Raw genomic sequence first — 26419 nt, forward strand, 5'->3', positions numbered from 1 at the left:
TACGTTGTGGCAACTTGGGGGAATCTGTAGGCAAATTCTTTCTTCATATGCGAGTTTACAAATAGCACCTGTACTAAAATATTAAATGCCATCTGTGTTGTTATACTTCCCTGTTTGTACCTGACACCACATGTAAAAACAAAGCCTTTATTTGTCTTTTTTGTTTTTTTTATTATTGCCATTAACTGGACTTTAAGAAGTGCATTCATAGGTAACTGCCTATCACTCATTCGCTTACGCACTCTTTTTTTGACTAGCAAATGTGCTGTCATGGACTAATTTACAGTATCACATTACACTAAAAGGAAGATGTGTTGAGTTAACTGACATTTAAGTTTTTTTATATGTTTGTAAGGAACCTTTGACTACTCAGCTTTGACTTAACCTCATAAGGAATCTCTAAATGTGTAGTTTTGCACAAAAAAAAGAGAATAATACAGGTCTCGAACAACATGAGAGAGTAAATAATTGAATTTAGAATTAAAAATTTTACTGACCCCAAACTTTTGAACGGAGATGCCGTAAAAATAGCTTGATGCAGTCTTCAGATTGATTGAGTGCTCATTTCTCCTTTGTACAGATCCGAAGTTCATTGTATGCGTTTGTTTTACTGTGTGTATTAATATTAATGAAGCAATTCACTCTGATTAATCACAGCAGGAAAGAGACAACTCTCAGTTAAATGCTGCAGGCATTAGAACTGTGTCTGAGTCTAACACAACATGGCTTTCATGCCATGTTCGGTCTGCTTTGTGTTTGTGACATTGACTCAAGATCTTTAAACACACACACACACAGTCTTTTACTGTCCTTTTCCCTTCAGTGACTCAGATAGAAATCTCAGTCTTTTATTTTGTGTGTGAGCGCATGCATGTACAAGCCTTTGATATGACAGCTTGAGTCTGTTAACCTCTCTAATCAGGGTCCTTCATCAGAAAGGTCTTTCAGAGTGCCTGTTTAAAATTCATAAATTTAAAGAGAGGGGAGAAGAGGGACTGAAAAGGGGAACAGAGAAAAAAGGAAATAAAAACATAAACTCTCCCATGAGGTAGAAGCTGCAGATTGTCTCCTTCCTGACCCAGGACCTGCACTGATCTTGAGGTGAACCCAAAGAGGGGTAAAGTCACGCTCGGTGTTTAACATTATCGGCTTCATCAGCACGGGCAGTTGGAATTTGTGTGTTTATACGTTTTTAATTATTTTCTTTGAACTCATGGATTGTCTCCTTACAGAGTATTTTCTGTGCCTTCTAAAACGCGCTTTTCGTGTCCAATGTGGACACTGCAGTACCACTGGCTCACATGTAGAGGGCATTAGTATCCCCAGAGTCAGTCCAGTTGTAGTTATTCATTTTCAACGTTTTCTCTCTTTCTTTCTTTTCTTTTCTTTTTTTTTTAAATATAAATAAAAAACGAAGCTACTGCATGTTACTCCGGTACGTTACTCGTTACACATTCAGTATTTGTGCGACGGACAGTGCATCTGGAAACCACAAATGGTGAAGCGTAGCAGAGGTGAGGTGAGCTATTACTTTTCTACGTTCCCTTTCATAGGTCACTTCAATGCTGCGGTGACATCATCGCTATGGGAACACCTTCGGTGTGATGAATGTCTGAAGCCCTATACCATCCCGCCAATCCTATTGGCCAAATAGCGCGTGGCACCACCCATGCATGCGTACGCATATATATACCTGGTGCCGCGCGCCATTTCACTCAGATTTCATTCCTTCAGTACGAAGCGAATCTTCTGTGGCCTATTATCTCGCGTTCTCAGCGATCATCTACGAGCAGTATACTCCTCTCTGCGGACGCGATGAGTCAACGAAAGGTAGGAGCCATATGATGGGTTATCACGAGGAGGCACTTATGAGAGGTTCGTTGCAGCCTCTCTACAGGTTCTCTCCTTGATAGCCTATGGCTACAGTAAAATATGCAACGGTTCACACAGCCGCCGCATTCTTGCTAGCGGCGTGGTTCGATATTCATCTTGTTGGATTAAATCCTGCCGTGGATACGCTTCAGGATTATACACAACGAAACGCAGCGAGTTTGATGCATGTGTTTTCCTTCATGTTCTCTAACATTGACTGTCTCGCAGCAAAGGCACCTCGAGTATCATTGAACTGAGCTCTCATTCGCGCGCCCCCTCAGACACTCTGCACAATTCAGCCTTCAGAGTTTGAGGGACGGTGCGGAGGCTGGCAAAAATGGCCAGTGTATGACGGCTCACACAGCTGCCGTGTTCTCGCTAGCAGCGTGGCCCGATGTTTATCTTGTTGGATTAAATCCTGCCGTGGATACGCTTCAGGATTATACACAACGAAACGCAGCGAGTTTGACGCATGCGTTTTCCTTAATGTTTGCCAGGGACTGTGCCCTCCACCAGAGAGTGCTGTTGGATTGCTATGCACATCTAACCCTCTCACTGCAGTCCCCACACTCTACATTGTCTGCCTCGCAGCAAACGGTGCTTCGAGCAGCATTGGATTGAGCTGTAATGCCAAACGTTCCCTCAGACACTCTGCGCAATCCAGCTTTCAGAATTCGAGGGGCGATTCAAGGGTCCTGCACAGACGACCCATTTATGACGGCTTGCACAGCCGCCGTTTTTCGCTAGCGGCAGAGCCCGATGTTCAATCTGTTGGCCTAATTCCTGCCGTGGACACGTTTCAGGATTATACACAACGAGACACAACGGCTCTTATACATACACTTCCCCTGTGCACGAACGCCACAAGCTTTTCGTGCCCGGACATTTTAACATGTATGACAGCGTTGCAGGAAGCGGAAATTATGAGACCGCTAGTATGGTCTCGGGCCGTGTGTGAACGCACGTGTGTGTGAATTTCTCTATGGGTGTTACGCACGATTTGTCACGGATACACCATTCAGTTTCAATAAGGCCTGCCTCCTTTCCGCAGAATTCTTTCCACGGTGGCGAAGCCGATGGAAATAGCGGTGCTGCGACAGGAGATGTCAACTCTGCTGAGCAAAGGGGCTATAAAGGAAGTACACCCCTCTCAGATGGAGGCGGGGTTTTTTTTTTACAGCCGTCATTTTGTGAAAAAAAAAAAAAAACACGGCGGATTACGACCCATTCTGGATTTACACCATCTGAATCTTGCACTCAGGCTGAGGAAATTCAAGATTTTGATGATCATCAGGAGACTCAGGAAGTTCCTCAGATTCGCTTTAGAGAGCAAAGCTTATCAGTACTTCTCAAAGTGCATGGATGGATCTCTGGCCCTGTTGCGGCCCCAGGGCGTTCGTGTTTGAACTATTTTAGGCGATTGGCTGGTGTTTAGCGCAATCGCAGACTCAAGCACACTCTCATGGGGATCTTGTGCTGAATCATTTAACAGCCTGGGCTTACGCATGGAATGTTTCACCCCGTTGTCTCCGCATCGGACGATTCCGGTGACACGGCGATGTGTGATGTCGCTTAAACTATGTATGTCAACCGAATTCTCCTGACCGGAGTCCGGCTGGGGATTTGCACTTCCCGAGAGACTGTCACGACGGATGCGTCTTTGACCGACTGGGGAGCTGTTTGTCAAGGGAGTTGGCACATAAACAGGTTGGAATTACTGGCTGTTTTTCTGGCTCTCCAGTATTTCTCGAATCTGCTGATCGGCCATCATGTGCTGCTCAGATCAGACAACACAGCGGTTGTGTCATACCTGAATCATCAGAGAGGATTATGCTCTCGCCCCCTGTGCAGGCTGGCGAAACATGTTCTTTGGTTTCAGAACTAAATTCTATCAATCCGAGCTGTTCATGTCCCCGGACGTTGGACTTTGGAGCGAATTTGCTATCCAGGCAGACTCTGGAGCAAGCGGAGTGGGGATTGCACCCCCAAACGGTAGTCTCCTATGGCAGATTTTCGGGGAAGCGAAGTGGTTTTGTTTGCGTCAAACACGATTACGCATTACCCGCTTCAGGAACGTTTTTCGGATGGAGTGACACCAGCTACCCTAAGGTTTACATGGCAGCCATTCAGCTTACCACGAATATATAAATGGTGCCTCAGTGGGCCGTCATCCACTGTTTCTCGTTCATATAGGGTGCGCGACGGCTGAGGCCTTTCCGCCCCGTGCGAGTTCCTTCATGGATTTTCCATTGTGTTGCATGGTTTATCAGGGCATCTGTTTGAGCCCTTGGAATTTGTTCCGGATAAATCCTGACTTTTATAGCACAGACTCTGTGGAAGTGTTGTTGCGACCAAGGCCTAATTATGTCCCTAGGTCGCATCTATCTCTTTCGCTTTCAGCAGGTGGTCCTGGAGGCTTTTTGCCCTGCTGTGGCGAAGTCTGGAGATCTAAGTCTTGCCCTGTGAGAGCTTAAGACTTATTTGGATCGTACTGCCCCATGGTTGAGTCTGACCAGCTGTTGTCTGTTTGGACAAAGGAATAAAGGCCATGCGGTTACAAACAACGCATGTCCCATTGGCTGGTGGAGGCAATATATTTAGCCCATGAGGCGCGCGGGCTCGCTCCGCCCTTAGGAGTAAAAGGTCATTCCACGAGAGCAGTGGCTTCTTCTCAAGCCTTTCTCAGTGGATCTTCTATGGATGATATCTGTGCTGCGGCAGGCTGATCCTCACCGAGCACTTTTATCAAGACTTACAGTCTGGATGTGAGGATGGCTCTTAGCTCCCGGGTTCTCTCCGTTTGAGCAGATGCTTCCTTGGATCCCAGCTATCAGGTACGTCAGGCGTTATGGTTTAGCGTTCCCATAGCGGTGACGTCACCGCAGCATTGAAGTGACCTATGAAAGGGAACATCTCGGTTACGTATGTAACCTTGGTTCCCTGAATAGGGAACGAGATGCTGAGGTTCTGGCCGTGCCGTACCTTGATAGCATTCTTCTTCAGTCATGAAATCTGAGTGAAATGGTGCGCGGCACCAGGTATATATATGCGTACGCATGCATGGGCGGTGCCACGCGCTATTTGGCCAATAGGATTGGCGGGATGGTATAGGGCTTCAGACATTTGTCACACCGAAGGTGTTCCCATAGCGGTGACGTCACCGCAGCATCTCGTTCCCTATTCAGGGAACCAAAGTTACATACGTAACCGAGATGTTTTCTAACGTTAGTGTTACTAGAGATTAACCATTTATACTTACACCAGTAAGTAACCAACTAGTTACCACCTAGTAACGCCCTAGAAACCCAGCACACAACAGCAACACGACAGTAATCATGTTTCGTGCAGACAAGCAACTCAGGTTTTGTAGAAAATTTACAAATTCGCAAGTGTTTTCTTCATATTGCCCAACTGACCAGTCATTATATTAAATGTTATATTTAGTTAAATATAAAATTTACAATATTATAAAAGCATCAAGTTTTGGGTTAGGTGTGGTTATATATTGTAGTATTAGGATGATTTAGACAATTTTCCCAGTCATCTCAATCCCAGAAGTGTCCTAATTTACCTGAATTCACCATATTTGGGGGCAGCTGTGGTCTAATGGTTAGAGAGTCTCAGTGCTGGCAGGAGTTGTAGGTGGGAGGGAGTGAATGAACAGTGCTCTCTTCCACCCTCAAAACCCATGGCTGAAGTGCCCTTGAGCAAGGCACTGACCCCCCCAGCTGCTCCCCGTGCGCTGGATCTATAGCTGCCCACTGCTCCAGGTGTGTGTTCACTTCCCACTGTTGTGTGTGTGCACTTGGATGGGTTAAATGCAGAGCACCAATTCCGAGTATGGGCTACCATACCTGGCAAATGTCACGACTTTCTTTCTTCTTTCATATTGTAAATCATTCATATTTCATATATTATTTGCTTGAATTTGTAATTATGGCAATTATGTATGATTTGTCTGTTTTTAGTGTTTTACTTTTTGATGATGTAAGTGCATCATGGACATGCAAGCCTTGACAATCATCGTGTTTAGTCTTGATTTGTAATGGCACACAGTTGTCAAAATGCATCAGTCGTTTTCTACATAGAGCTCTCAATGAATCAATCACTTAAGCAAAAAACATCAATCCTTTTATAAATCAATGGGTTACTGCTAGAGACCTATGTACTACTCTCTCTTTCTCTTCAAGCTTATTATTCTTCTTATCAGGGGTTGCCACAGTGGCGTGATCCGCACAGCTGATTTTGCACGTTTTACGCCGGATGCCCTTCCTGCTGCAACCCAGCACAGAGAACAGAGACCTCTTTACTACTAATCACATAATTTCCCTTAACTGAGCTTTTAGCTACACATAAACTAGTGCCCCTGCATTTCATAGATCGCCTTAAGTCTCTGAGTTAATCAAAAGTTAAGTGTATTTTACAGACTTATAATTTTCATGCACTCACACAAGCTACTTGAACAGATAGAGCATTACCTTTTGTTTTGATTCAACACTGTTGCAGGAATTAAATTACGTCTTATTTTATTTAGGTCTTATTAAAGCCTGCAATGGAAGTGATTTGAGGCAGAGATATTGTAAACTTAGTTTTTACCCACACACATTTATATCATGTTTCCCTGTGTGCTGAAGAATGTTGTCTTTACAGAGTCATAAAGTAACACACTCTTATAGTATAGGTCCACATCCACAAAAAAAAAACAAAGTCATGTAACACTCATTCAAAAGGGTGCTTTGTTCCAGTCCATTATCCCACTTTCCATTCTTTATTTAATGCACTTTATCTCTGTCAACCCTTTGTTCTCTCTCACCTATTCTTTATGTTTGCTTTGTTTGGGCCTTTATGTCCATACAACCTTTATCCCACACCTCCCCTTCTCTTGTTTTCCTTTTCTTTGTTCTGCACTTTTCTTCCAGGTCAGCAGGATTGTCACTGTCTACTGAAGAATTTAACTTTGTCACACAGGTATTTTGAGTGTTTCCTATGTGTTTATCTTGTCTAATTAACCTCTCACTAGTCATACTAAAAACGTCCCACCAGCTGTGTTGAGGCAAGTTGGAGATAAACACTGCAGGACACCGGCTAGATCATTCGATGCATATGAGTCTTAAAATACATTTTAAGACTGATACATAAGAGTATTAGAGTATGAGTCCATCTAATGAGGTAGATGCAAAAGTCATTGCTTTAGACATGTGCCGCCAATGAGTGTTAAAGGTTAAAGATTGCAACCTTTGCCCTTTAAGGTTTGCATGCAATTGTTTAGGAGTGCATCAAACTGTCATTTTATGTTTTCTGATCAATTTGTCGACACAAGTGACAGACACTTCAATATGAATTGCTAGACCGTAAGAAAGGAAGTAAAAGAGGTCATTCTGTTTTGAACAGTTCAGGTTACACCCATCCAGTGTCCGACTCATTGGACCAATTAGAACGGCGGTAAAAGCCTCCCAAATCCCTTACTGAAGACATTAATAAAATTAGCAGGCCCTCCATCTTATCTTTGAACGATAAACAGCCAGCTATTAGATTACAACTATTAAATTAGAAATGGTCTCTAAACAAACAGTTATCTGAATGTAAGTGTGGGATGGGAAAAAAGAGGATAAAACATTGTGTGTGGAGAGTGTTTATGGATGTATAGAGGCTTTTGACGTGGTGGTTCCATAGTCCAAAGAAAAGTGTTCTGTTTAATGGTTTGAATTAGTTTGATAACATGAGTACATTACAATAATGGAGCAGAACATCTGTCAACCTCTCTATTTAAACCCCTTTGCCTCCTTACACATTTTTCACATATGCAACGTCTAGATCTGCACATATATACTATATAATACAAGGGTAGCATGTGTGCAGGGTGTATGGTGTGGGTTTTAATATGTTTAATAATTATAGTTGAGGTTCTAATGACCCAACTGTCACACAATATATCTCTCAGATTACTGTAGCAATGTGAGTCCTATTATACCGATATGCCTTTAGGTTTATTCAATCACAACAATAAAAACACAATAGCAGCTCACTGAAAGAGCCGGCTTTGTGTTGTCCAAAATGTGTGTCCAGATTTTCCTTGTGTGATTTGGTTTCTCAAGAATATCATAGATTCTATAAATTTGTATCATCTTTCTTTCTTTCTTTCTTTCTTTCTTTCTTTCTTCATATGTTAGAAATATTTGTCTGTCAGTCAACTTATCTTAAATCTTTAGCTGGCCTGCTCTTTTGTTTTTGTTTTTTAACTCATTTTTGCCATCTATCCTTCTTTATACAGCTCTATCCATGACTCGGTCTATCCGTTTCAACTTAACTTTCTCATTGGCTTCATGTTTATACACAATTCTTTTTTATTATAGAGTTTCTCTTTAAGAAAATAAACTTTCTTTCTGTAATCTTCTGGCACAAAATCTCCGTAGAGGTTTGCTATAATATTTTGCTTGTGAATTTGGTTATTGACTGAATTTTGCAACAAATAAATTTGTTTAAAATTAATATTTTAATTTACGAAATGTTATTTAAATGTGTATATAGAAATTTAATTTAAATACACAGCTTTATATTATTTCTTCATTTCAGTTTAAAATGTATTTCATTAGACATGTGAACATCTGCAGTTTGTTTAATTAATTGAGATAAGATATTCTGTATTGAGTTCAGACCTCCAATATGTGCCATCATTTGATCATAACCTCTTTTTTTTTTGTACAAGTATGTCTGTATATTTACTGTTATTGAGCCAGAGAACTTGTAACAGTGTACTTAGACTCCCCTCCTGCCTCCGGCCTACTTTCCTGCCTCTAAGGTTTCTCTTAGGACAAAACCACTTGGACAGGGAAAATAAAAGTGGAGAAAGAGAGGAGGGAAAGATAAGTAAGCAGATCTGTTATTATGTTCCAGGAGGATGGCAGTAATACACATACATACTCTCACACCACACAAACTGTCCCTGGAGAGGGGAACTGAGCGCTCACAGTTAGTTTGTCATTTAAAATAAGTGATTGTTCTGAGACAGAGGATGAATTAATTTACCTGCTATACAGAAGAAAAGACGGATTGAAAGGGGTTGAATGCAGGTTGGCCTGTTATATGGGAGGGTTCTGTTGTGTCCCAGTTTTCGGACTGAATGTTTGCAAACAGCTACATCTGTTACATCAGATTGGACAAATATACTATGCATGTTGTTAACATACATACACTAAAAATATGCTATACACTATACACTAGTGTTCAAAAGTTTAATTGGTAAGATTAAGGTTGTATTTATTTGATCAAAATATTGTACAATTTTAAATAACTTTTCTATTTTAATATATTTGAAAATATTGTTTATGCCTAAAATGGCAATGCTGAATTTTGATTGAGTGATTAGATATAGAAATACACGATAGTGTTCCAGTACAACTGAGGAATCAGAGATAGAATCTTTTTTAGATATAAACTCATTTCCCATGGGTATTTACTCTGGCCTAGAAAATAAATAATATAAACCTTGCAACACACTCTTAAGATCTCTTAAACCATATTTATTATTTTACTTGCAAAAATAATTTATATGTGCTTCACTTATCTTGTATGATATATATATATATATATATATATATATGATGTTACAGTTAGTGTAATGAATTATAGTTCATACAATCAAGCAATAGCACCATCCCAGTCATGTGGATTAACATTTCTTTTAAATAATCCACTATGTACAATAACTTCCTGAATTACAGTTTAGGGAGGTGATTTCAAACAAGATGCCTGAGCTATTGACAAGCTGTGCATACTTTTGTAACATATTGGAGTCAAAGCACAATACTGATAAAGTAGCAGGGATAGTAATGATGTGTCTTTTCCAGGTCACCTAAAAACAAACCCTGAAGACTTTCTCTGCTCTTTCATCTTTATCTCATCTCTCCATTTCCTCTTGTCTCTCTAGAGGCCTGCTCTTCACTCACTGTTTGAGTCCACTCAGTATGTCAGTAAGTGTTTGCAAGCGCACAGGAGTTTAAGGCCACACTTTTGGATTGTTTGTATATCTCAGTTTGACTTTTTTTTTTTTTTTACAAATAAGGCAAAAATCTGTTTAAATCATTTATTAACTAAAATTTAAAATGAGTACACAGTAAAAAAAAAATGTTATGTATTAATGCATGTGTGTACAGAAAATATGAATTGATACTATTGATGTTGATACTATAGTTCATATATAAAGCTTGAAAATAAGAACAAAGAAAAAATAAATTAAAGAAATGGTTAGATAATTAAAAATGGTTTAGGGATAGTCCTTAATATTTGGTTTATATTATGACTTTTAAAATGCAAGGCTTCTCCTTTATACTTCACAGTTACATAAGATACAGTGCAATACTATAGATGACATAAACAGACATTATCGTTTTTGTACTTGTGATTATATTTGAATAAATAGGGGATATTTATTATTTGTGAAAAGCTGGCAAATTAATCAAACTCTTGGTATACTAGAGTTGGATTCTGGGTTGGTTTAAATCACTTTTCAGAAATCTACAAAATAAAGTGCAACTTTTAAATCAAGAATGAATAGAATTTTGAGATTTGCATAATGAACATTTGAACCCAAGTCTGAAACATTAATAAAATGTCCTTGACACGAACATTAAAACTGAAAAATGCAGTTAAAGTGTTCATTAAGTATGTTATTTTCTACAAGTGGCTCTCAGCCTATAGCAGTGACTAAGCTGCTGTGACTGAATGCAGGATGTAATTGGATAGGTTGGGTCATATTGAAGGGGTGGGTCATGTTGGCCATGTGGCTGAAGGTGGATGATTTCTCATGCACACAACTGTCAAATTGCTGAAAATGTTCTCCTCTTCTCTTCTTAGGTTTGCCTGACATTTTTCTATTGCGTGTCTGGATCCCATCTTTCTTCATAGTAAGTGGACGGTTCACCTGAATTCGCAAACAAAGACATACACACTATAAACCATTTATACAATAATTATGCTATTTAATGTTTTAAAAATGGACAGCAAGTATATTCAACATTAAAAAGAACCCATTTTAGGTGCAAACGAGATCATTATTTAATGCAAATATTAGATATAAACCCCTAACAAGTGGAAATTCAACACACACACATATATATATATATATATATATACAAAAGCAGAAATGTGATTTTGTCCTTCATTTTGGTGTTGTCTGTATATGAGTGTTGTGGTAAATCTAGACACGTAAACATTTACTCACATTGTGTAGTTTGTAGTACAGACCACAAGCATTGCATACGGGTTCTCCATTGGCATTACGTCTCCAAAGTGTAGTGGTCCCAGTCTGGCAGTTGGCACAACAGGTGCCTGCTCTTCTAGATGCTGACTGCAACATAACAAACATTAAAAGAAATATGTAAACATCTGGTTGATGGGAAGTAACTGAGCAATGTGGAAAAAATAAAGCTGGTGAAAAAAAATAGTTGAACAGGAAAGACAAAAAAAAAATAATAATAATAATTGCCCAATTAGCAAAGCCTGAAGCTATGCAAAATTTGTTCGCTCTGGCATTGAAGGTGAAATGGCAGTTCTGATGCTGCAAATGTTTAGATTTATATTTGTCTAGTAAATCAAATATAAATGTATGACTGTGAAATTATACATATACTATAAAATTCTAAAATAACATGTAACATTTATGTTAGTCCTAATATATATATATATATATATATATAGACTGATAATGAATGGAGCTACAGTTAGATCCTGTTGCAATAATATGAAAATTGCTGTCAGTAAATGTAGAAGAGCATAGCACTCTGTCCTTTTCTTTTGGACATAGGCTGGCTGATAGAGATACAGAGAAAATGTTCCTTTATATTTGTGACAACATTACATTAATATTAATGACACAACTGACAAACCAATACAGTGTTGTCTTAAGATATATACTGGTCTTTCTTAACAATATTCTTTTCCCAACACTCTATGAGCCATTTTAACAAACTGAATGAAGCATTATAAAAATATTATTTTTAATTAATGATTTTAATAGGCAAGAAAATACTACTAAAACCATACTAAAATGATAAAGAAAAACAGCCAACTTTATTAAGAAATAAAGAAATGAAACAGGATGATGCTGATACTTCAGAATCTTAACTTTAGCTCAACTCACAAACTCTCATGTCATACAGAAGTACAACCTTAAATGCCATAAATTCACATAACTATACAGAAATTTTAGATTCTCAACATGCCAAAAGAAAATACTGCAAGAAAACAACCACAAAAGGAAGCGTTTTGGGTCTCACAAAGTTATCGGTACCGGGCAGACATCCTGCCAAGGAAACAAATGGACCGAGCTGTCTCTGCAGGCGCTCTTCAAATATACGACCTGTAGCTGATGCAGAAGCACTCGTCACACACTGACAAAAGAATAAGACCCCAAGCTAGTCAGCCTAATTTACAACTAATATGCTCTAAATGGAGGGTCACACAAAATACACAGATGCAGTCACTTTCAAGCTGATTTATTACATTTCCCTTCAGTGACGGTAGTTCTACTGCTGCTCTGTGCTTAACACTGGACTTTCATGAATGTGAAATCACGAACAGTCGCACAGTGACACTTTTCATCTTATATTTAAAATCATGAAATTCTTAAGCATACACATATATTTGGTGGACAGGAATTTATAACGTTACAACCATGGAATACACAAAATGAGGTAAAATGATAGGCCTGCCAGGAAAACTAGTATCTGATTTCTGGTTAAATTTACACCGAATCCTAATTCATTACTTGCTATTTAAACCTGGCAATAGGGCCATGGAAACTCAGTGGTACATTACACACACCGAGACTAAAATGCTTTTCAGTCTTTTTCTCTCCTTCTCGCTTTGTCTGTACACTTTCTCTGTAGTGCATTACATAGTATTACAGAAAATGAAACACTACAACATATGACAGGTTTCTTGAAGTGTCAGTACTCTCTAGAGTTCCACATCAGCTGTTTTATTTTTCATTAACATTTAGGCAGTGACCTTAAGAAAAAATATTTCTTCATTATACAGAAAGATTCTAAACTTAAACTTGAACTGTGTTTATGTGAAGGTGTTTATGTGTGTGGCACTTACCAGTCGGCGCTTAGGTCTGATGAGTGGTCTGTTCTGGCCGTTCATCTTGTGATAGAGTCCACATGCATTACAGAGATAATGACCTGTTCCATCTCTCCGCCAGAGAGGAGTTGATGTAGCTCCACAGTTCACACATTCACGCCCTTCAGGCACAAATTAGGCATAAAAGAAATGCGTAAAATGAGGAGAGAGGGAATACAAAAACATAATTTATTCATGCTGACATTTATTATATGCAGAGATAGATAACCAATTTGAATTTTGTTTTACAGATAATCACACTTTTACACTTTTGGGATATTGGTCCTTCCGACTGTGCCTAAGTGACCAAATGAGGGATCTAATGAATAACACCCAAAAGGAAGCAACGGTATTCAAAAGTAAAGCAACTAACTTTAATGCACTGACTGCATTAATTTAAATTAATATATAACTTTTTTGCATTACAGCCATTACTTTTCAAATTAGAAGTGTGTTAAGATGAACCATTTGACATGGCCAAAACATCCCTATAATCCCTATAATACAACACAGTAATTGTGTAATTGATAAAAAAATACTAATAATGCAAATTGTTTTTAATTCAATTATTACTACTGTGCCAAAAAGCGGAAATAAAATTAATTCAAATTGGTTCTGCATATATATTATTAAATATAAAAATAATCTGTAACCTATATGGTCAGATTATACAGAATATGTTTAGATATTAACATTGTATATGTATTTAGCTATTATTCTAGTAAGTGCATTTTCTAGTAAGTGCAAAGTGCATTTTCCTTTATTTCAATCAAGATGCTCTGGATGCAAACTGTGCCTGTTGCAACAAAGTTATGGCAACACATTAAAGTATCCATGTATTTATAATTTATATAGCCATACCCAAGCGTATACTGCGCCATAGAAAATTATTATAAAACAATTCATTCGGTAGGCTACTGAAATTATACTATTACATGAACACTTTGTTTAGTTCATTTACCGGATGTTTAAAGTTAGTCTAGATAATTAACCTCTTGTAAATTCCACTGTTGTTTTGAACTAGGAACTCTGAACTTTACCTGAGAAAGCGCGGCTTTTGCTTTTGCATTTTGACGTCATGTTGCTCGCGCAGCTCCCAAACAGACCTCTGGAATGAAACGCACTGCTCGGGTACTCGTGCGCTCCAGATAAAGCGTAATCAGAATATGAAGGTATAGTTGTAGTTTGTGTCAGATTGCCACGGATTGGACTGGAGCACTCCATCTTCATCCCGTCGACAAGATGCAGATGGTACTTCCCAGTGTTCCTCACAGAAGAACAAGCAGGGTCAGGGGACGCATCTTTGGGTGGAGTGGGGGGCAGGCAGTAGAGCTGAGGGCTGCAGTGTTGAGTCATTGACAGGCAAGGCATCGAAGCTGGGCCAGGCGTACCGGTGCCGGTGTACAAGGGGTTTGTGTTGTCGGCTGCTGAATAAAGAACCGCTTTGCCCAGGTTGCTGACGGCCCATGTGCTGTGGTGCTGCGCAGCCGAAAAAGTTGATTTGCTGTTGTCCAGAGAGAGACCCTGAGTGTGGATGAGGTGAGGTCGACACAGTGAGCCACCCGTAAGCCGTGCTGCCAGAAGGAAATAAAAAATATATACACGTGCATAGTTTAAAGTCAATTCGATTCTATTTTTTATCCACACAGCAGAAAACACTAGTTAAAAAGTAGATGGATAGCCTATTACGCAATCCAAATGGGGAAACTCGAAAATGTTTTAAATCACAACTATCAAAAGTGATTGACAAATTAAAGCTTGTTGTGGGAGGCCAGTTTGGAAAAGCAAAATGATTACTACTGAATTAGAATAAATATCTCAAAATATTTGGAACAATCATCATTATTTTCCTCGATGTCAGAAATTATTTTAATTTCCGCGAAACGAATTTGATTAAAAACGCGTGTCATGGTTTTGTTTCTTAAACAGACCTACTTTTCGAATGTATATATTAGTTAAAACAGACATTAATATAGCCTAATCTAATTCAGTCTATTAATATGATATTATATAACACATTTAAATGTGCAATATTAAAATAATAATCGTTGTATATTTAATTTGTAAACACACTTAGACTACTTATAAGTATATATAACTTATATATAAGTATATATAACCTATAGTTTACTCCAGTCCAGTTTATTCAAAATTAGAGGTTGTGTTCATTTAAACTGATATCATTACCATACATACACTACCACATTATTGAATAAAAATAAAAATAATTTTCTATTGGAATAGGCCTACAAGCATCTTAAGCATGGATCTGATTAGAATGGGGAGAAAAAAAGTGATTCAGTAAAAAAAGCATATCCTTCGATCTTAAAATTGTAACGTTACACTGACAACAAAAAACTAATAATAGTAATTAAGAAAAAAATGACAGAGCTCCAGGCCTACTCACCATGCGTTTGCCTGTAAGACATTCGTGCACGAGTATGAGAGTGGGACCCGTGTGTGTGATAATAGGGGTTTCCTTGAGAGTCCAAATGACTGAGAAATACATCCACCTCGTCTGGTGGTAATAATGGGGTACCTGTCTCCATATATCCCGCATGATGTCCTAAACCAGTGTGCGGAGACACCGAGTCTGAGGTACCCATTAAGGCTGAATGATGGGCATGCATCATCCACCGGGGCTCCGCAGGGAGCTCCATCATCTGTAGATGCTCTCCCGTACAGGGAGGGATGTACGATTCTTCGTGAGCGGTGAAAAAACACTTTACTTTATATATATATAGATATAAAAAAGTTATTCCAAGTTTATCCAGTGAGTGCTGTTTTCTTTAATGACTTAAATATAAGCCTAAATTATTTAGTCCGCCTATGAGTGCGTAAGCCTAATGAATAGCCTATTAAGTCAGGAGTTGCGTCTGTCGCGCGTGCAAAGATCACAAAAGTGCCACCACAGTTGAGTACCCAAGCTACATCTGCTGGTATGCACTGAGGTAGATCTTCAGAAATCTTCAGATAATTTTCGAAACCAAATCCTGTGCGTTTGAAGTAGAGACTGAAAAAATATTGCAAGAAGAGTAGCCGACCTTCTTATCTCGTCACTCCATAACGCGCCTAGGGCTCAGGACCTACTCATGAAGATAAAGATGATCGCCACAGGTAGTCACACTAGCGACTAGTCAAAAATCAGTTTGTAAAAGAGTTGTATATGAAGCAGAGGCCGAGGGCGGACTCCTCCTTCAGCGTAAATGATTTTCTAGCCAATTAGAGTTCGCCTTTTTTTCCAGCTTGACACCTGAAACTCCAATTTGCCTCAAATTTGCGTCTCTTTATGCATTTCGCTGCAGGTCTGCGCTGCTAGTTATTGCACATTTCACACAGCAGCATCCTTTATCTTCGCGAGAATGGATCATAAGTCATTGATTGATAACACTTAAAGTTAAAATTATGAAAAAATATATAATTTGTACACACTTATAGTATTAGTACAAAATTTGTATTTAGGTCTACATTTATATGAATTCTCTGAAAACTATATATCAAATAATACAGACCGTATTGTGTTGCCATTGAAACTGGTTGCAGTTCTTAAGAACATTAAATCGGAGTTTATAAGTGATGTAGCGCCTGGAGAAACCTGCGCATGCTCTAGGTGAGGTGAGTATTCTTTTTTCCCTCTATACGAAGCAATGCAATGCAACGTCCTCCATCGACTTCTGATCTTTAATAATTCAGGAAATATGTTTCTGGCCAGTGCGCGAATATTGTCTGTCTCGGCAGATACGTCTCGTGCGCAGTCAATGACAACACGAAACCTGACCACCTACCCCGACTCTCGTAAGATCTTTTCATCACTTTGATTAGAGAGAGAGGGAAAGAAAGTCAGCCAAGGTGAAGGAGAGAGAGAGTGAGAGGGAGCGATGACATTCCTTCAAAGAGCCTGACGTTGCCATTCAAAAGTAGACAACTGCAGTCATTTGGCACGTAAATTTGACATAAATCGATCTGTAAATGAAGTGATGTGCTATATATTTATGTTGTGTATGTGATTAAAGATTAAGATTAAACCAAAAGAAAAAACAGTTAATTTAGACGTTTGTTAGTTCTGTCATGTAACATTCATCCACATCACACAACAAATGATAAACCAGACATTAATTTACTTTAAAGTATTACATTAAATTATACTTTCGTCCTTATGTATTTATTGTATCTTGACCAAAAGGTGTCTGAAAGAAATACATTTATCACATAAACTGCATTTTAATTTGGTTTGGATGTTTTCTGTAAAGAAAACAATCCTTCCTCTCATGCTTCAGATTTTAAGTAATCAAAAGGCTCAAGAGGGTAAAGAACAGCACTGATTTTTTTATTTTATTTTATTTTCTTTTATTTAAAGCACTTTGAATTACCATTGTGTAAATAAACTTGCATTGCCTTGAATAATTTCCAGTATGTATATTATGGAGTCAGCTCACTAGGATGACCAAGTGCTCCATTGTGCAGTCTTTTGTTGTGTTCCTTCTGTATCTGATGGAGCAGTTTGATCAAATCTTAAGATTTCATGAAACCTGTATGATAAACATTTTAACCTGGAGCTCTCTCATTCTCTCTGCTCTCGTCTCATTCTCACTTTCTCTCTCTCTGCTTGACAGTGTAAGCTGTACAGTGTAGCCCATGATCCCTTAATTGCCTGTTCATTTCCTCCGCAAAAAGAGTATCAGAAAGGCAGTATTAACAGCACACTGCAGTAACAATCTGTCAGTCATCTTTTCCCTTTCTCAGGCAAAAGACCAGAAAGGAATATTAAACTGCCCACAATGTATCCACAGTCATAAAAGTCTTGATTTTACTTTCACTAAGATAATGAGTGTTTTTTTTTTAAACCAGACCTGTATGTAAATATTTTGTTACAAATCACATCTGCAATTGTTTATACTCTTTATTCTGTTAAGAAATAATATACAGATTTACACACACATATACATATATATATATATATATATATATATATATATATATATATATATATATATATATATATATATATATATATATAATCAGGTCACAGTTATTTAAGGACTATAATTATGAAATAGATTCATTTTTTTATTATGATATTTACTTTTTTGACAAGATTGTGAAATGAATGAGATCTGAAACCACTTTTGTCCTGAATTGGATAATGTGGATATCATAAGGACACAAATGTGTGTGTGTGTGTGTGTGTACATATTGTGCATCTGTTTGTGAATGATAGTGAGTGTGTGTGAAGATGTTGTAGTGTGAATAACCCTCTCCCCCTCCCATACCCAGAATGCCTTGCAGGCCTGGTTTTCACCACATCAGGATACAGGGCTGCTGGCTGAATTCCGGTATGAAACGGAGCGCTGGTGCACCGCAATCTGTGTGTCATACATATGCACATCCCTCTTCAGACAGATGGACAGGTGCTGTAACGGACACTTGCCTTTACTCACGTGTAATGTTCATTAAGTGCAAAGCAAGCAATTAATTTCATGTCAATCACAAACAGATTTTATAGCCTCTAATCCACTCTGTGCAGAAAACTACCAGAGCAACATCACACACATATTAGACTGACTGATTCTTCAGATTTCAGCAAGGATACTTCCAAAATTATCGTACTTTGATCTTAAATTATGAATTGTGAATATGCTAAGAATATATGCCTGTATGAAATCTTTTAGAGATGGAGTCTGGTGTATTTTGTGATGCTAGTAAGTTAGTAGTTCGCCTTAAAGGCCCAATGAAGGTGAATTAGCCAAAGCTAGATTCCAGTATCTTTTTATTACTAGTTGGGAAGCCCTAGCATGGAGTTTCCTGTTCAAGTTATTATATATTTAAAAACTTATGTCAAATTACAACTTTATTCTGACATTCAAATTAATGTTTAAATCAGTATGAAAATAGGTCTCTCCGGTTAAATTAGATTTCTAAAAATGTAAAAGTGACAAGAACACAGTTCACAAGTCACTGCTATGTATTAGTTTGTTTTGGTTGTGTAAGTGCATGGCAGTAGGACAAAATTAATATGAAAGAAAAGAGTAAGGGAAAAAAAAGCGATGGGGACAAGAGCAACTCTACTCTTGGATTTCAGGCAATATTTGTATTCATATTTGGATTAGGTGATAATCAGCAGTAATTGTTCCCATTATGTTTAGTTATTATGGAATTCTATTAAGAATCTACTGAGATGGCACCGGGCACCTTTAACATGCTTCAATCAAACCAAAGGGCTGGTGACCAGATTTTCAGTCATTTTTAACTCAAAGCTGCCATCTTCTGGTCATTTTCGCCATTCTGAACCATAGAACTTCAATTGAACCAAGACAACATGCTCAACACGCAGCCAGCCTCCTTCAGTACTTCAGGCCCTGTTTTCCAATTAACCTGCCTGATTAGCATGAGTAATGACAAATACAGATTTATGTCATCTTATTTAGATGATGAAAATTCAATATAATCAATGATTACATCACATTAAGTGGCTTTTCAACTTTAAAAAGGTCTGCTTTTGAAACAAATGTCTAGATGTTGAAAGTTTCTTGAGGACAAATGCACAGAAGCTTTTCTCTATTATGAGCAGTATGCAAAAATGTGTGGTAAGTCAGTAAGTGTATGCGTGCATGAGTGTTTTCAGCTTTAAGGGGATGTGCTGGGTAACTGTTGCCCGCTTTGGGTTTCCGGACTGGGTGCCTGCAGACGGTTAGTTCCCCCTCTCCCTCTCCCTTTATCTCTCTCCCCATCACTCCTTTTATCTCCTTATCATACCAGCCAGGCACTCAGCCAGGATACTGTGGTAACAGCCGAGCTGGCTTCTGCTTCACCATAGTGATCTTGATGGTGGAAATGAGAAGAGCAGAGAAGCCTTCATTGAGAGTAACTTTATTTGTTCTGATTTTGATCCACTTGATTCATTCGCCAGCCAAACTAACCAGGTGACATATGATGGACTGAATGTCCACAAATAAGAGGCCTGTACCAATGCCATCCACATTTGTGGGTGAGCATCAAATCCTCAAGGTCTGTATATAGTTTAAAAATGTCAAAATAAAGTTACATTTCTACTTATAAGATACAGACAGACTATTAAGAGCAAAGATATCCCCAAACCCTTGACAGAATAACTTTCTGATGTCCCATGTTCTCTGTGTTGTTGTCAGGCCTGACAAAACTCATCCAACTTTATGGATGAAAACAGTCTTTAAACTGCAGTGTGCTGCGGCCTGACTGTGTGCTTGAATGTGTATGTTAGTGAGTGTATGTGAAATATCATATCTGGTTGGTAGTCAGCAGATCATAGGAGAAAGAGTATTAATAGATACTGAGAATGTGTTGAACAGACTGGCAGCTCTTTGTGAATATGGCTAAAAGGAGCAGATTCAACAGATTCACACTCCCACTGTTCACCCTCTATAACACACACACTTTCTGTCTTTCAAGCATCAGGGATCAGAGGTCCATCTTATTCATGCCATGTGCATGCGAGTTTGTTTGTGTACATTTTGTAAGCTATGATGCCATCGCATTGAAATCTCAACACTTTGACCGCAGTGGCTTAAAAGAAACTCTTTGCTTTTTTCACCCCAAACCCAATCCGTCCACAGTTTACTGTTATCCTTTATAGTCAAAGATGTGATAAGGATTTATGGCTTAGAATGTTTCAGTGGCAGGAAAGTTTTGGTATGGCAGCCGTTCACCTGGAGACTGAACAGAGAAGGTGTATGGGAAGAAATGAAATGAGCTGAGGCCTTCGATCAGCCAAATGAAACCTATTTATGTTTATTTCAGATGATGAGTGAGAACCTTTCTATGCATAATTTTGGATTTTATTTCACTGTAAGTGCAGCACAACCACAAGAGCCACCTTAGACCTGTTGAACTTTGACCTTTCTCCATTTTGAATGATTTTAGCTACAAGTATAAAATGCAGTCAGCCAGTCATTTTCGCAGAAGAAACACTGATGGGGTGATCAGGACCTGAAAGTGAAGGTTTAAAATTTGCACAGTATATAGAATATTGGTCATTGTATAAATTTGTCAACAGAAGGATTTGGGGGAAGTATTCTATAGAGTTGTTTAATAAACTTAACCATAATAGAAAGTAGCAACAGATTTTTTTTCTGTATTATGACATACTCGAGAAAATGGATCATCACAAAAGGAAAAATGTAAGACAGTGTCTTGGTTCTATTCACAAGTTGTTGATTGGATTGGGGCATATTAGCTGATGCAGAGCTTGCAGTCAATTATAAGAAAGGGGTGGGATCAAAAAACAACTGTAAATGAAAATCGATAATATACACTGAGTAAAATAGTTTTCTTAAAAATAAATGTTTATAAATGTGTTCTTCATATCAAACAATAATCTTAAAATCTCAAATTCTATATAATGGCAGGTCCAGGTTATGTAATTACAAGCCATTATTTAACTGAAATATGTAGTGCAAGAGTATGCTTACATATCAGTATTTTTCTTAGCTCCGCCTTGGTCTAGTTTTCATCTCAACACTCTTGAACGAGTATCGTTCCCCTGTGCGATAGTCAGTCAGGATATACCAGGTGCCCCAGTAGATGCCATCCGTGATGCCACTGTAACGGCCATGATAGTAGCGTCCATTGAGGTTAGCAGCCAAACAGGAATCAAACCACCAGCCTGCACCATAATAACGGGCACAGTTACCAGCAGCGTAGCGATCATGATCCCGGTCATATGTACTGAAAGCTCTGCCATCGTGATTGTACTGTTTGCTGTAACTGAATGCATTGCCAGCATCTCCATGATAATCTCGAACAGTTAAACGGAACCTTATGGAGAGAAGAAAATGCATGCGTCATAATAAGAAACCGAACTATTTCATGGTTTGTTTAAACTCTGTTTTGACACTGGTCTTTCAATAGAAACTAGTATGTCTGTGTACATATACCTCTGGTTTTCTCCTGCCACTTTAAAGTTGTTATAGTTAGCATGACGTGTCTGGTCGTGCCAGTCTTGGAGAGTGATGCGGAGCATGTGATGCCCACTTGCAGTTAGTGCATAAAGAACTGCATTCCCTAACCAGTGCTCTCTCTGCAGGGAGCCGAATCCATCACGGTACTCCTGCCAGGTTCGGTTAAAGTCAGTTTGTCCATCAAACCGGCGCTGGAACACCGTCCATCCCCCACCTGCTGAAACCATGTCACACACGGCCTGGAATGGACAAGTCATAAAGTATAGGCCTAGAGTTGCCTCCAAAACTACCTGAACTTTTAAAAAAATCTGTCATCATTTACTCATCATCCCAATCTAGGTGCTTGAGTTTTTTGGAACACAAAATAGCTTAAAAAATGTTTATGTGGGGTTATTTTATCCATCCAATGAATGTCAGTGGGTTACAATCGCACACAGTGTTATTTTAGTATTATTTATATGTTATTATAGTTTTTATTAATACTTGGAATTGGTTTTATAGCTTTTAGTTTCATTTAATTTTAGATGATGTTTTTAGTAATTTTGTTTGTGCTTTTGTAATTTGTTTCTTTTTTTACATTACTATTTAGGTGTAATTTATTTTAATTTCAGTTTTAGTCTTAGTTTCCAGTTAGTAATTTTAGTGCTTCAACTTAAACAGAATTAGAACTGAACTGAAGAAAGTTTTTATTTTATGATGCCGGCTGGTCAAACCAGTGATCTTCAAAATCTTTTAATTTTTGAGTGAACTATCCCTTTAAGTTACATTGGACATGTATTAGGTTGCAAAATATCAATCCAATTGGAATGTACTTCACAACATTTACATTTATGGATTTGGCAGAGAGTTTATGCCAATTATACTGTTTATCAATTGGTGTATTCCCATGGATGACGATCTACTGTTTTATATACAGTACAGGAATGTTTGTTTGGTTCCAGCTTTTAAATACGCTGTACACTTGCTGTGCATTTAATGTTTGTACCTCAAGCGCTGGTCGCTTTGGATCTGGTTGTATGGTGTAGATTCCATTCTCTTTGATTCCTAATTGGTAGATCTCATGACAGTCTTGAGGGTAAAGCCCTGCAGAGGGAGGCACTGCTGTATAGACCCAAACAAAACATCTGTGAACATTTGTGCAATAAATATCCTAGTAGTCTGCTGGACTACATGGGGTGTTTGTTTTCTCTCTCTCTCTCTCTCTCTCTCTCTCTGTGTGTGTGTGTGTGTGTGTGTGTGCGTGTGTGGCTCACCTGTAGGAGTCCTTGGTTTAAGGCCATTAGGTTTAGAATCTGTGACACTCTTCAGCAACAGCAACAAGTCTTTCTCCCCATTTTTGCCCACCAAACTTTCTATGACAGAAAGAGAATGTCCCTTAGTCAAAAAAAATTCTAAAGTAATGCATTATTTTTTTTTACAGGATTCCTGTTAAATTTCCTATCATGATTTGGAACCAATCCAAATAAATGAGAATGGAATGGTCTTACAGAATTCTAGTACAAACCATCTTATAAAAACACAATTTTACGGACTATTTCTAATAATCCCAAATAAATATAATGTCTCTGAAAACCTCCTGTCAAATACAAAGCAATATGATTCAAAATGAACTCAAATCCTTAAGTGTTTCTACAGATAAAGCAAAGCAAAGCAAAGAGAATGTATCTGATGCAAAACATTTTGTGTGTTTTTAAGAATAAATTATTATTTGTTTGATTATTTGCTAGTTGACTATTTCAGGACGGTTAGAGTTTGTTTTTGAGGTTATACAAAGGTTAGAGAAAGGTAATAAGAGGGTCAGATTTCTTGCATTCCTAAGAACACCACTGTTTGCTGAGGGTAAATTAGGTGTTAACTTAATTGAGAGAACAGCAGGAATGAAAGGATCAATAAATTATGAAGGGCAAGCATATTTAGCCTGTTAACACATTGGAATCACACATTAATGTGCTTTATCTAGACATGTCATTTTATTTAAGAAGGAAATGTAAAATGAGTTATATGTTGTGGAATGTAATGACCGAGTCTGGTGGCCATCTCTCTGAGTCTATGACTATGGCAGTGGAGGTCACATTCTGTCAGCACCGCTGCCATGAGAGCCAGAAAGCCTAGCAGTGAGTCAGACCCTTCTTCCTGACTCACAACCACTGAATCATGTTGCAGCATACAGCGCTGAAGCTGGATGAGACGTTCAGATGTATCAGACACCTGCAGGACACATATAAACATACACAGACATGAAAACACAAAGAACATGCATCTTGCATCTTAAATCGTCATATTTTACATTGTATACAGATTCTCCATATTCTAACACTTTAACTTAGTAGTTGTTAATTTTGTCAATTTTTATTAATATTTTTTTTTCCAAGTCATTAAATATTCTCTTAAAAAAATGATTGATGCATTCATTCATTCATTTTTTATAGGTAAAAAAATAAATAAATAAATAAAAACAAAGTGACTAAAAAGTTGTAATGGCCCAGCACTCTGACACACTTGCATAACCATCATTTTAAAAATATGCTTTAATTAACATGTTTGCTTCAAGAAACCCCATAAATTATATGACTACTTAGTACTTATGTATTTTTGTACTATATATAGCAGTCTTAAATGCAAAATATTTAAGGATGTGTGCTATTGAATTTAACAGATATTAATTATAATTCAACAGGAAAATAATGAAGATAAGACTGAATAAAACATACCAATATATATATTACACTACTATACACCCACAATCTTATGTTATTGGTGTAGTACCAACATATGAAAACATTATATATATTTTTTTTTACAATACACTATAAAAAATAATTTTAATAAAATATAAAAATAAACATACACACACACACATATATATATATATATATATATATATATATATATATATATATATATATATATATAGTTCATTAATGCAGTAAAACAAAAACAAAAGATCTTACAGAAATAAAAAAACTATTAAAAGTAAAAAATAATGCAATGTGTGTGTGTGTGTGTATATATATATATATTAAAATTGAGTAAATATGAATAACACTATACAGCATTTATTAATATTAATGGTTAATGTAAGAATTTACTAATACATGTTTAAAATCCTTATAAACATTTTTTAATGTTGAATCTGTGAAATGTTACTTAAAGATATTTGTGCCCAGTAATACACTCTCAGATCTGTCACCAAGGAGTATGTTTAGGTAATGCTTACCTGTGCGGTTTTGCGGTTCACTGGAGTCTTTCTAATTTGCGAGTCCTGAGAGTGAGGGTGATGTATTTTAGCTGGTGATGCTGTTGCACTGCAGCTCCCTTCACATCTGCCGTTGGGTGGCCCGGCCACCAGGATGTCCCTCTGACACAGCACACAGACACACATCATGTACGCTCCTAGCAAAAGCAAGGGCACAACTCGTACACACATGCTGCTCAGGCCGTAACACGAGTCCAAAGAAATATTATGCACCTGTTCCCTGTCTATTCTCTCTCTACTCTACCGGTATCTACTTTATACTACTTATCTTCAATAGGATTTTCTCTAGGCACACTCCTGTGTTCAGATCAGTATCATCTGCAGTCTATCAAGTCCTACACATTGTCTTTCTTTCTCACTATGTGCTGGTCAGAGTCTCCTCTCCTGTTTTTTTCTTTTATTTGATCTTCTCTATCCCTCCCTCTCGCTCTCCTGCACGCTCTCTTCTGTTTGTGAGGCTCTTTTGGCTCAGATTCCTAGATAACTGCGGCTCTTTGCTGTCTGACATGCACCAGTACACCCGCCCCCAACACACACAAATACACACACTTGTACTTATATGTCTACATGCACATGCAAACACTCGGCGTGTAATTTCACATGAAATTTCACAATAAACTCCATCTAGAATCTACAAATAATCACACACTCTCATACAGTCACATTCAAATACAAAGATAAACATCCTCATCAGGTTTGACCTAAACCTCTTCACTGTGTGTGTGTGTGTGTGTGTGTGTGTGTGTGTGTGTGTGTGTGTATGTGAAGTTTACTGAGTTTTAAGGAATTCCTCTTTTAACACTCTTATTAAAAGACAGACAGTCGCACACTAATATATATAAACACATGGGCAGGAGAAGGAGAAACTGCTTTTGAATAGGATGACCTTTCTATGTCTCTAAAGGGAATGTGCTAGACCTATTTTATTGAGAGGTGTTTGCTCATTGTGTGGATGTGTGCAACAGGAAGTGGCTATAACAGCTGTGTAATTGTAAATGTGCTAACATGCATTACAGTCGAGGCATGACTCACCTGTAGGTCGGTAATAAACAGATAAAAAAATCACTGTATGTTGGGTTATTTCCTCATCAAAGTGTAATTAATCTGGGTGCAGAAAAAGACATAGGCTTACAATTTGTAATGAATTTATGACATGTGGCCTGCTTGTGTTTAACACCTTCAAGGTTTGGAAGATGTGAAAACTTGTGTACATGTGTATACCAATACAACACAAACC

General features: G+C 37.9%; 2 protein-coding genes and 1 long non-coding RNA gene across 5 annotated transcripts; 1 reads left to right on the top strand and 2 right to left on the bottom strand.

The window, feature by feature from the left end:
- Positions 1-499: 499 nt before the first annotated feature.
- LOC132160969 (uncharacterized) lies at positions 500-22723 on the top strand. 3 transcript variants are annotated; one of them, XR_009438090.1, is made up of 5 exons: positions 500-1101; positions 9800-9842; positions 10726-10775; positions 18268-18401; positions 22052-22723. It is a non-coding gene; the product is annotated as an uncharacterized LOC132160969 (long non-coding RNA). The 3 variants fall into 3 exon arrangements; XR_009438089.1 differs by lacking the exon at positions 9800-9842; XR_009438088.1 differs by lacking the exons at positions 500-1101; positions 9800-9842 and adding an exon at positions 1114-1519.
- gata2b (GATA binding protein 2b) lies at positions 10019-15716 on the bottom strand. Its single transcript, XM_059570733.1, has 5 exons — positions 15401-15716; positions 14034-14567; positions 12973-13115; positions 11093-11218; positions 10019-10792 (listed from the first exon to the last, which is right to left on the bottom strand). The coding sequence occupies exons 1-5, from the start codon at positions 15654-15656 to the stop codon at positions 10559-10561; spliced, it is 1293 nt and encodes a 430-aa protein (XP_059426716.1). The 5' UTR covers positions 15657-15716; the 3' UTR covers positions 10019-10558.
- si:ch211-157b11.8 (fibroleukin) lies at positions 21250-25771 on the bottom strand. Its single transcript, XM_059570734.1, has 6 exons — positions 25144-25771; positions 23948-24134; positions 23180-23278; positions 22912-23027; positions 21903-22165; positions 21250-21783 (listed from the first exon to the last, which is right to left on the bottom strand). Exons 1-6 carry the CDS (start codon positions 25351-25353, stop codon positions 21453-21455), a joined length of 1206 nt encoding a protein of 401 aa, XP_059426717.1. The 5' UTR covers positions 25354-25771; the 3' UTR covers positions 21250-21452.
- Positions 25772-26419: the final 648 nt, after the last annotated feature.

Source organism: Carassius carassius, chromosome 17 (genome assembly GCF_963082965.1).
Source record: "Carassius carassius chromosome 17, fCarCar2.1, whole genome shotgun sequence".
NCBI lineage: Eukaryota > Metazoa > Chordata > Actinopteri > Cypriniformes > Cyprinidae > Carassius > Carassius carassius.

Bases quoted from the DNA above. Each gene is read 5' to 3' on its own strand.
- gata2b (XM_059570733.1), bottom strand. From the start codon at position 15,656: ATGATGGAGCTCCCTGCGGAGCCCCGGTGGATGATGCATGCCCATCAT. The intron at 13,116-14,033 runs GTAAAGTTCAGA...TTGTGCCTGAAG, and splicing joins CAAAAGCCGCGCTTTCTCAG to GGCGTGAATGTGTGAACTGT. The intron at 10,793-11,092 runs GTGAGTAAATGT...TTGCGAATTCAG, and splicing joins TGTACTACAAACTACACAAT to GTGAACCGTCCACTTACTAT.
- si:ch211-157b11.8 (XM_059570734.1), bottom strand. From the start codon at position 25,353: ATGTGTGTACGAGTTGTGCCCTTGCTTTTGCTAGGAGCGTACATGATG. The intron at 23,279-23,947 runs GTCATTACATTC...TTTCTGTCATAG, and splicing joins AGAGATGGCCACCAGACTCG to AAAGTTTGGTGGGCAAAAAT. The intron at 21,784-21,902 runs GTATATGTACAC...TCTCTCCATAAG, and splicing joins GTGGCAGGAGAAAACCAGAG to GTTCCGTTTAACTGTTCGAG.